This window comes from Platalea leucorodia (assembly GCF_965183815.1).
Source record: "Platalea leucorodia genome assembly, chromosome: 3".
In the NCBI taxonomy this organism is placed as follows: Eukaryota; Metazoa; Chordata; class Aves; order Pelecaniformes; family Threskiornithidae; genus Platalea; species Platalea leucorodia.
In genome coordinates, this window is record NC_138825.1 from 108,190,017 (window position 1) to 108,202,080 (window position 12,064).

General features: G+C 35.7%; 1 protein-coding gene across 4 annotated transcripts in view; it reads left to right on the forward strand.

The window, feature by feature from the left end:
• Positions 1-12,064, forward strand: part of TRAPPC12 (trafficking protein particle complex subunit 12) — a 53,532-nt gene that overhangs the window by 17,230 nt on the left and 24,238 nt on the right. For all 4 annotated transcript variants that reach the window (XR_014227715.1, XM_082307222.1, XM_082307223.1 and 1 more), the window contains exon 6: positions 9,680-9,792. Coding sequence is in view for 3 of the 4 variants with exons in the window: in XM_082307222.1 (XP_082163348.1) it covers positions 9,680-9,792 (113 nt within the window). In the remaining variant the exon portion in view is untranslated. The remainder of the gene's footprint in view (positions 1-9,679; positions 9,793-12,064) is intronic.

The window sequence follows — 12,064 nt, forward strand, 5'->3', positions numbered from 1 at the left end:
GATGTTCTTACTGTTCTTTGGCTTTCATATTTGAACCACAATGTATAATAAAACACTTGTAAGTAACAGTTGTAATAGGCAGCGCCACTCTCTGAAAAAATATAGTCCATTTGACATAAGATGCTGGTAGTCTCAATGAGGAAAGCTAGAAAGGTACAGAGATTTTTGAGGTTGCTGAGGAAGGGAAGTTGGCGTCAAGAAAGCTCAGGATCTTTTGCAGAAGATTATTGTTTCATCTGTTTAGTGATGCAAAGGATGAGTTGTAGCCCAGCAAGGCCAATGTGGACTGTCTAGAACAAATCCCTCTGACCTTACTCAGCATCTTGCAGGCAATCACAGGCAAAAATTTCATGTTTTGCCTTGAGTATATTGAATGCACTGAGAAGGAACTGTGTTATTTTTAAGAGAGAGGTTGGGGTCATCAGGTTCGATAGCACTTTGGACCTGGTTATGTTTTGGTAGCTTTGCACATGATGCAGTGCTGCACAGGAGAAGTAGTCTTCCCCAGGGTATATATATGTTTCCACATCTTTTTTCAGTGTTAAAAGTAAGTTATTTTGCCTAAGAAAAGAACCCTTGCAGGTCATGTCAATATTTGAGGCATTTCAGTCCTGGTGCCGCAGAGCATACAGGTAGCAACAGTTCTGGACAGTCTGGCCAACTGTCGCAGGCACCCGTCCTGTGACTGAACTTTGGATCCAAACTGTCTTTGCAGCAATGACTCAACCACTGCAGCTATTTCATACAAATTATGAAGGTATCTATAGTAAAAAGGTGAGCATAAGGAAAATATTCTGTTTCATTATTATATGCCTCAGTTCACTTTTAACAGTTGGACATACCAACAGGGACCATAACCTGATTATCTGTAAGGAAAATATGATCAAGGTTGGATGGAGCTGACCTGCTGGTTGTAGATATCTCATATAAATACAATGTGATTAAGATGTGGGAACAGCTATCAAACCTTCCTTATGTAGTTTTGAGGAGAGAGAGCTCTCTCTATTTGCAGGGATGTAGGAGAGAGAAAGCAATTGTCTTCTGGCTAGCATTAAACTGTGCAGTGCTGAATTATGGATAAAGAAATTTAGTATATATGCATCGTTAACCAGCTAATTTAAATAATAAAATAGATATAAATCATCCATATATTTTGGTTGAAATGTATTAGTATGAATCCACAATCTACTGCTGTTTGGTAATTTTACATATCATTTTGTGGTGTAACAAGCATAAAAGGAAGAGTTTTGTTTCAACATTTTAATTTTGATTCATGGTATATAAATGGAGTACGCACTTAAAAATCAATTTAAGAAATGAGAGTATAGATATAAATAATGTACACATTAATTGTAATACATATAATATTTTGCATCATTTCTTTGTATTCAAAATATTCATAATAAGAAATGTGATAAATTAGAAAGTTTTCTGTATTTTCTATCCTTGAAGTAAGAAGAGTTTATATCGCTGAGCTTCTTACAGCAGTGAGGATAGTCCCTCATCCATTAATCTCCGAGAAATTACCTCGAAGAATTGAAATTCCAAGTAAATGTATGAGGAGTGGAAGATGTTTTTTCCATTAATTTAACTTAACATGGCCAATACGGTCCTCTTAATTTTCCTCTGAAGCTCTCCCAAGGCTCTTTCCCTTTCGGCAACGCTAGTAATCTCTCTTTCATCCTGAGATTTTGTATGGCATTTGCAGCCATGGTGTGCATGGATCCCATTACTGTTGTCTTCATCATGGCTGTAAGATCTAATCTTTCTGAAATCTTCCTTTCCTGGTTTCTACAGTCTCTTTCTTCAGTCATCTCCATTGCCTGTAGGCATGCACCCTCTGGGGGGGGTGGAATCTGCTGGGATCCTTGTATCAGCCAGTGAAATTAGTTAAGTCACTCTTTGATCATTTCTGTTTGATATGGGGCAGAAAGTAAACCATTCTCATTTTCTAGTAAAATCTTAAAATTATACAGTTACGGATTTATTTCTTCTAAATTCATCTGCAGAGAAAAGCCAAAATGTCCAATTTTATATATAATTTTTTTGATTTTTAGTAGGTAGGTACTTAGGTCAGGAACTGTGTTCCAGATTGCTTCCTGCACATCTCCATTGTACTCTGTGGGGTATATAAGGCTGAATTTTTGTCATCGTTCTCATGACTTATGGATTTCAGGATAATTTTTTTAGGGTTTTGTCTTTATACTTACACAGTCTGACCCGCTTCTATTCATATCATTTGTTTCTGTGTTCCTCCAAAAAGTCTCTCGTATGATAGATTGGCTAACCTGAGATATCCTTTCCATTGATAATGCCTGTGTGTTTCTGAAAGAGTGAGAGCCGACAATTAAAATGGAACATTAAAATGCTATTTCACTCTTTTATGAGATAATTTGGTCTTGTTTCTGCTAAATAGACCAATAAGTTACAGAAAAATTAATGCTACCAAAATCGGTGTTCTAAAGCTACAATAATTGAGAATAATTTATTTTGAATTACGAAGGGGAAAAAAAAAAACCAAAAACTGTGCACAAGTAAAAATAGGACTTTTATTCCCCTGACCAGAGGTTTATATGTATGGGGTGGTTTTTTCCCTTTTCCCCTTTTTGTTCTCCTCGTGATGATACAGCATCATCTGTATTCCTCTAACATGAAATCAATCTTCTGTTGTCTGGTGGAAAGTGGCTAAATAAGGAACATATTCTTAAAAATGTAGTTGTATATGCTCTGGAAACTGATTTCATACTGTACATCTTCCCTGAACACTGTTATTAATTCTAGCACAAGTTTTTTTTAAGGTGTGGCTGTGTTGCGACCATAGGGATACACTATTGTGTGCTGCAATAGGCTGATACTTTCAGATGGATACTGACAGTTTTAAAAAAATATATTATGTATATATAAAATATATATATATTTCTCTCAAAGTAGTGTGAGTCTAGACATCACTCAACTATTGTTTTAGCGTATTTCACTAGGTCTATACTACTTTTCTGACTTTACTAATATCCACTGTAGTTAGAAGTTTTAGCAGAAATACATGAAAAAATAGTTGGCTGCATGAGATTTCATTTTTTACGTGCCCTTATTTACTCAAGCAGTGCTCTTAATTTCTTTATTTTATTCAGTTTTGAAATTCAGATCTCCCTAAAGGAATCCTATCATATGTGGTCTAGAGCTGTCATTCAAACTCAGGTTGTAAACAAGTGTTCAGTGCTGATGTCTAAGGTGAAATGTAATAAATTATTATTATTATTATTATTACATTTAATAAGTTATACAATAGCAAAAGATGTAATAGGAAACTTGTCATATGTCTGTTGACACAGAGACACCATGCTTACTGTGAAAAGTCTCACCCAGAATTTTTCTTTAATACCTGCAGAAGGCATTTTACAGACATCTGGACTGCGTGTAGTGCAGAGGACTGTGTACAGCTCCACGGTCTGCCTGCTCTCTGAAGCTGGGTCCTGCTTCTGAGTGTCAGACTACACCATAAGGAAGGATAGGCATGGACTGGGGAAATTATCTCCTATGTGCTTCCACAGTAAACGTAGTGATGCAGCTACAGTGACATTTGGCCATTTTGAGTTTACTGTCTTCCTTTCCTCTTCTCTCCTACTTGTCTATGCTAGTAGGAGGCAGCCTTGCTAATAAATCTTTCGTTTTTTCTCAGCATGGTTTTGGATGATGCTATAAATGAAATGCCTTTTTTTTATTCATCCTCATCAACTTTTGGTTAGTGGGAACCATTGAAATTCCATTGAAGGAAGAGTTTGTTTCTTTTGTTTTGTTTTTTTACTGTCATAAGATCCCACTTTATACTTTCAGTTAATGATAATTTGCCCTACTGCTGCTTTTTGGTATTCCAGATTTGTTGAATAAACTGTAGGAGGCAGATCAGAAGGTATTTCTGGTTACTGATTTTGCAACAAGAAAATATGACGATAAAATGGTTATCCATTGGAATCCTTGATTTTCTGCTCTAAAAGGGGTGCAGATGAGAGCTGCAGTTTGAATTTTATTGGCATGAAGTCATGTTTATGTTCTGACGGTTATGAAAATGTGCAGCTGTTCATAAAGAAATAGAAATTGAAATCTGTGGTCTTAGAAAATTCTACCTGATCTTACTATTTATTCCATCTGTTCCCATGCTTTTGGAGTATCCATTTTCCTTTCAGCAGACCTTTTTTCACTTTTTAGTTTTGCCTTTTGTATGCTGATAACATATATATGAATGAGATTAATTCATGCCAAAGTGACAATCAAAAATCGCATTCTTTGGAAAAAAATTCTCTACTTAAAAGTGATAGCTAAGAAAAGAATTGTCTTAAAATTAAACCATTTTTCCATTATGAATTTTTTTATAGATAAAATTATTATGAAACCCCTAAAGAGGAGCAACAGAGGTCAACTGTAAAACATCAAGCTAGAAGAAGACTTATTTAACTTAAAAATAAAATTTCAATACATAGCAGTAATTGTAGGGTATTGCCTTTTGTTGAAATCATCTAGGCTTAGTTGACATGGTTGTGTTGTGTAAGAGGGTATTACTTCTTTAGAAATCTGAAGCACAAAGTAGAGAGCAAAATCCATTCTCCTGTTCTCTTAAGTAAACAGTTTAATTACAGGATATGCTGCTTGTTTTAAATATTTCTTTGACATGCGGCCTTGTTAAATTCAGTACTGAGTGAAATATAATAGAGGACATGGGTTTGATTCCAAATAGTTCTGCAAAAGGCAGCACATGCCACAATCCATTTTATTTTATATAAAATTCTCTTATCCTGTAGTGGGATATCACAGGAATATATATGGCCACTTGTATAGGAACCTATTACAAAGAAATACGTGTTACGCTGTGTGCCTTAAATATGTGGCCTAACAGTAAGTAAGTAGGTGAAACCTTTCGGACAATATAATGTCATTCTTAATCTAACAAGCACAGGTATTTGGGTTACAGCTTAGTGTTAATGTAGTCAATCTTTCTTTCTTGTTTTGTTTCTTTCCCCCAATGTAACTGTGTTTATTGAGGCAAATACAGGTTTTTTTCCCCTGCTGTTAATCTGCTTTTTAATTAAATTTTGTACTCTGAATTCTACAACCTGCCTTTCAGACCTTCGTAACACTATTATTATTGATCTACTAGAGTCATCAACAAATGTCATTTACATCTTCCCAGTTGTTTTCTTGTTAACCTAGACAAGGTGAAATGAAAATTACAGTGTTTTCCAAAATCTCAGACATGCCATTTTTAGGTCTCAACTCTTTTTCATTTGTCACCATCTTCATATTAAAATGTTAGGGAATACTTATCAGAAGGCTCAACTTCTGTGTCTTGCAAGACAGAGCAGAAGCTGTCTTTTTGAGGATTTGTGTGCAGTTTCTTTTCGTGTCATATATTTTTTAACAACAGGAATGGGCTCCTCCTCACTACTGTTCTTTCAGCAGAAAAAGGCTGAATGACGAGCCTTTGATGCAACATGGTATGGTGACATCGTAGAACAACAAATCCACATCCTGTTGTTTAGACCAAAATTCTTAGTGAGCTCAGAGTTAATTGTTCCGAGTCAGCACTTTCTGTGAGTCTCTTATTTTTTGCTTTTTACTTTTTTATTGGTGAACGGATGTGGCTTTGGTGAAGATTCACAAGAGTCATACTACGGTTTGCCTTGGCCTTTTTCATCTCCCGTTCACCCCATGAAGCTCTGCTGGGCTGCATTTCAAACCCATTATGCTCACAGTGGTCTCTTCCACCGTGGCATGCACACAGGTCACCTTGCCAAGTCCTGTGAGAACAAAGGTTCATAACCATCCACCCTGTAAAAAGATTTTTAGTAACTTGCTGTTGCTTCTCTCAAGCTCTTTCTTGACATTTTTGTTTTAGACAAGTTCAAAGATGATTGTTCCATTTTCTTAGATTGAGAAAATTATAGATTCAGATTTTGGATGCTGGCGACAATACAGTAACACAGAACTCTGCGGGGGGATTGTCAGTTTTTACACAACTGTTAACCAGGACTTACAGAATTATTTTGGTGAACAGATCTCTTCACATGCATTTTCTGTTACTGCCATGTATTTCTTCCTGAGAAGTGTATGTAAACTATATTAGCACTTTTAAGTAGCACTCATTGAAAGCTTTACCAAATCTAAAGTAAATTTATGGTCATTTTTTTTTTTAACCAGAAAATCAGTTTATTAATGTAAGAACTGAATTAGAGATACTATCCATACCTCATATCATTTAACTAAAAAGGTTACTTGGAGACAGGAGCATACCTGGGAAAATGTACTTAACCAAAAATCTCTGAGTTTCTTTTTTTTATAAACAGGAATATGTTTGGATTAAGGCTTGGATAAGTGCTGCAGGTTTTTTATGAGCAATTTGCTCATCTGATTTGACTTGAAGTTACAAAATACTGTTTATGTGGAGTGTTAAGACAGCCTCATCAGTGGTAAAAGCTCGTTTCTTTTCTCTTCTGTTTTCCCCAGTTACCACACTTGTGTGACAGCACACATAGAGTTTTGTGCTTTCTTCCAAAAAAAAAAAAAAAAAAAAAATCTTCTGCTATTCAGAAGGATTACAAGGAAACTGAGGAAGAGGGCAGAAATGGTTGGTGTTTCCGATATTTTACATAAAGTTAGCAGCCTGTTTAATAAGCAGTAAGTAACCAGAAATTCACTGGATGGATTTGCTGGATGCTTACAGTAAAATTTCCTGCAGGATACTAGTTATGTCATGAGTTTCAAAAAGAAAGAGAAGAAATAGATGCTAGAGTTTTGGATCCTCCTGCATCAAATAGTAATATAAATTCTGGTTTGAAAAGTCATTACACTGACTACCCTTACACTGTGGGCCAGGTTCCTTCTGGTTTTGTTTGAGAGATCTGTCATCACACTGGACATACCTACTGAGGATCGCATTGGAATGCTTTTTGGTCACATGCTATGAAGGAAATACTAAGTAGTTGAGAAATAATACATTAATAAAGTACATTTGGAAGCAATATAGTTCTGAATGCCTATTACAACTGAGGTCTTAGTTGTGATAGGAAAGAAATCAGATTCTTATGGAGTCTAAGTTGGCCTGAAGTTGCATTCATCATTCTGACATTCTCTGACACCACTTCTGGTGATGTAGATTGGTAATGGGTTATTCCTTCCCCTCACATGGATCATAGTAGTGTGGCTTCATTCAGCAATATATAAGATCAATATTTTACAAAATATGCAATCCCAAAAAGTGTTTTACAAAACATTATATAAATTTTATAAAAATGGATAACGTGAGACATTTTATCTGCACTCCATTAAATACCCATCTATCTGTATGTTGAGCTGTTCTGTTACCAATTCAGATTTTCTGTATGAGTATTTATTGAGTTGACCTTTTGCCGCATATTACAAGAGAATGTAATGATACAAACTTGTTCAGAGTTGAAAATGTTAGAACACAGTCATTAACCAAAATGTAGCTATAACTTTAGATTCCTTTTGTTTTATATCTCAGATTTTCCAAAGCTTTACTGATGAACAAAACTTTTCCTTTTTTCACCTTTGCCTCAGAAATCCTGTTGAGTGCAGCAGTAGGTGCATGGTTCATGTATTAGCAGTAAATCAAGACTACTTTCTTCAAAAGAACACTACCAAACTAGGTGGTTTTAGGCACTGCTTTTTTTGGCAGGATTACCATTGGATGGTGGAGTTAGAACTTGGTCACCAGAGGGGTGATAGAGGTGGAACCAGCCACAGGTCACCGTTTGCTTGCATAGGTTTGCAGTGCAGATTCTTAAGTTCACGACTTGTCTACAAAGCAATTTTTCTGTGGTGTTCTGGCACGGAATTTACTCTTAAATTATTTTTGCCTTCCTTTTCACTGTTGTCCACCCCCCACACTCTGACTGCGTATCTTCACTTGTGTCATGTTAGGTACTAGTCAGGATACATACATAAAATATTTTATATCTTTTGTTACTAGTCAAATAACCTTTTACACTTCTCTTAGTAGAATTTCAAAGGCAGTTTTGTTTTCTTAATCTCTGTTCCACATACGATGATGCATGAAACTCGTGTGTACATCCATTACAGGAACACAGCAGTCACAGAAGCCATGGGGAATAGTTAGCATTGGCAAAAGAGGATTTATGTAGATGTAAGTGGCTTACTCTGAAGGTTGTAATTAGTGAGTTTTGTGATTAAAATTTTGTCAACCTTTAAAAAAAATGTCTAGAGGCAGTGACTCATTGTATATAACATTTACCTCTTTGACACACAAACCTGTTAAGAACAGGTGCAAAAATCTTTCTAAAAAGCTCCTGAGTCCTATTTTTGAGAAAAGATGAGGTGAAAGATGACTTGAGAGGGAAATCCCCTTAGAATATGTCTAAAGTAAGCAAATGTATTATATTATACTGTATTATATTAGAACTGTAGCACGGTACTTTGCAAGGCCTATTTCCCCATTATGCTAGCTCTGATTTGTTTTTAATAATAGCATTTAGTTTATGGTAAGTAGTATTGCCTGTGTATCAGGATATGTAGTTATCTGAAGGCAAGATATTGCACAGACTAGGATTCCCTAAAGCTTCTGAAACTGCCCTTGAAGTCAGCCAGGATGCTGATAAACTTAGAGGATTGGGTCTTTGGTAAATATTATAATAATAAAAATAAAAGTAAACTAATATGAAAAGGAAGAAATTTTGTTTTCTCCCCAAATATTGCTTAAAATTCTTTCCCTATTCTTTGATGTTGTCAATAAACCAGAAAATACACAAAATATACCATCTTTATGAAGAGTCAGTCTCACAGTAGAGTCATTTAGTAACTCTTTGTGCAAGAGCTAACATTAATGAAGTAAAACTTGGACTAAAAGTTATGTTTAGAGCAATGGAATGGTCTCTGCTTAGCATAATGGACTCAGACCTTTACACAAACCTATGGATGTTAATAGAAAAAAGAAACAAAATATTTTGTAGTGTGTATTAATTTGCCAGAGGACTTGATAGATTTTTAATATGTCTGTTACAGTATTATTATTTTTGTTCTTCATTATACTGTTTTTATTTTTTATTTCTTTTAGCTCATGTTTGTTTTCTGTTATTATTTTTTTTCTGTAATATAGGGGCCCTTCATATCAACTTTCTGTTTATTTGGAAAAGATTACATAGAAATGGTTTTGCGTGCCCTGGTTATATAACTTTTTCGCAAGCATGCTTTTAAGGCTAATAATTTCATATTATTTCTTCTGCATTGATTGTAAAATATGCATACTTATTAAATGTTAGGCGTAATGTTGTAGCTGCAAGTTGAGTAAACTTCCATTTTTTTTAATCCTTCATTTTAATTAGTTTATAAAAATCTTTAATGAAACATTGTACTTCCATGCACAACTTGTTTTTGAAAATTTTAATTAGGTGCACCATTTTCTTGCCTTCTTGATTGTGGTTACATATGTGTTTACCTATTTAAAACATTTTACAATACATTACATGTTATAGCTGAGAAAAAGTTTGCTATTTTCTCACCTTTTACATCTTTCATCAGGAGAAGAAAAAGATAGGAAGGTAAAATGGACTTTGTGTTATATACACTAGTGAGAAACACCTTCTGTAATGTAGGCAAATCACAAACTGATTGTTATAGCAAACACGTTTAATAAAATTAATTATGTTTCTAGGTTCCATGGTTCCTTTTTCCATGCGGATTTTACATGCCGAACTTCCGCAGTACCTAGGTAATCCTCAGGAATCACTTGACAGACTGCACAGTATGAAGATAATCTGCGCCAAGGTAACAGCTTCTCTATGCACTAACGTTCTTAATGTTTAAGAAATATATTTTACTGTCCTTATGAAAAACATTAACTTTCAACTATGACATTTTACTCCATCTTGATACATATAAGGAACTCACTAAAAGAAATAATTAAGTGCCTCTTCCATTTTAGGGTACATCCCTCTCTCCTCTGTGGTAGCTCTGACTAAAATGAGTAGAACCATGGACAACATAGTTCTCTTGCTTTTGTGCTTTTGCCAGACAAGACACGGAGGACAGTAAGCAGATGTGTTTAAGGGCAAGTAGGAGAGCTTTCTTCCCTCACTCCGCTGCATCCAGCTAGCTCAAAACACAGTTTTTAATGATCTTAGTCCTTCAAAAATAGTCTTGATCCTTCAGAAGTAGTCTGAATAGCTGGTTTTGGAAACAATGGTCATTTGGAAATATAAATCCAGCCTGCTGAGTTTGTTTTGGGGTTTTTGTTTTATTTTGTCAAGCGCTATCATACAAAATTATGGCCTAAATTATAGTATGGGATTTGTCAGTGCTGAAATTGGACTGATGGTGTTGTGAGCACTAACCTTACCCACTAAATCCAACACCCTGACTGTTAAGCATTCATCCTTAAATGTTTTTTACAGAAATCTTTCCCAAGTAGTCTAATGCAACAGTGACTATGAATGTTACAATGTGGTAAACTCCAGAAGAAATGCGGCATTATTGTTTTATCTGACACTTGAAAGTTCAAAACTATATATAAGATAAATACATGTGATTAATTTTTATTTTCAGTATTCCTTGAAAGTTTCCTGTATTTACTCCTGAAAATAACTTGGATAACAGAAATTAAAGGATTTGATAATTGCCAATTGTATAGCTATAATAACCTTAAGTATATAAAATCAACTTGCTTCTAGCAGAGTAGTGACTAGGATAACCAAATGTTTACAGTAAAAAAAACCAAGTGCTTTGTATTATGAGGGGAAAAAGATTCAGGTTTAGGTAATAAGAGATGAACGTGGCATTTGTAACAGAGTTGGAAAGAACTCATTTGGAAACAGCTGAGAGATATACCTAATTTGGCCAAGAAGAGCTACTGTTCAGCACTTCATGAATGCTGTTACCTGTTCATGACCATCTCATCTAACAGTGTTACTGGTAGTCTGTTCTCTCCAGCCTTTTCCTTCATAAAAAATCCTCCTCAAAGTAATTTTTTCTTCTAGGAAATGTCATACTTCTCTGTTGCAGGATTTCACAGTGCTTCTATTGGTATTTGCTTACCCCTGTCTGCAGCAGATCAGCTGTTTCATATCTCGTTTTTATGCGATCTGGTATTAAGTGCTGCATTGTCTCCCTTCAGTCATGAAGGTGCCACTAGATTCCAAAAACTTAACTGGTTTCTAAGTTCCTTTATCTTGTAACAGAGAGAGAAAATTGTATGAATGTGAAGGAGGAAGCGACTGCTGAGCAGGGCATTCATCAGCCATCTGGCTAACTTTATTGAAATGGCCATATCTCAGGTACAGTGTGATCAGCCATGATTCTCCACAGATTAAAGATTATTGGTCAATAGAGGAATGAAAGAAAAGGAAATTAACTCCCCCCCCTTTACAAGACCTTTAAGTCATCTACAACCTTGAGGTAGCTCTGCCTGCATTCTTTTCCTTGAAGTGCATATCCTTAAAGTATACCCAGGGTACCAAGGAAGCTTTTAAACTATAATGCAAGATTTCGTTTGAACATGAACAAGGCTGATTATTTGTTTAAGTAAGGGAAACTTCTGCTGGAGAAGATGAAATAGAAATAAAGGAGGTTTACAAATTAAAATACACATATTTCCCTGCCCGTTAAGTTCTTGAAGAGCAGGTCTGTTTACTTATGTTCTCATTCCATCAGCCTCTAGTGGCTTAGGTCACTACAAATCCTGTGTGATCCTGTGTGCCCTTGGGGAAAGGTTCTTTGAGGCTGGCTGTGCATCTTCTCCTAGCTCTTCCGAGGAGTTCTCCATTCTCTGCACTTGCTGTTAGTTTGCAGACTGCCATCTCTTTCACTCTGCCTTTCTGTGTCTGAATTGGCAAAGTGTCTCCTGGGTTAGTATGTTCAGTTGTGGCCAGAAAGAGAGTGATCTCCCTTTGCTTCTGACCGCTTCCACCAGAGCCAGGATACAGTAGCCAGGACAAGCCATCGTCTGTGCTGATGGATGTTCCTTTTTAAAGCACAGTACACATAAAACTACAAACGAACGAATAAAACATACCATCCTTCTCAAGGGAATATTTCTGATTAG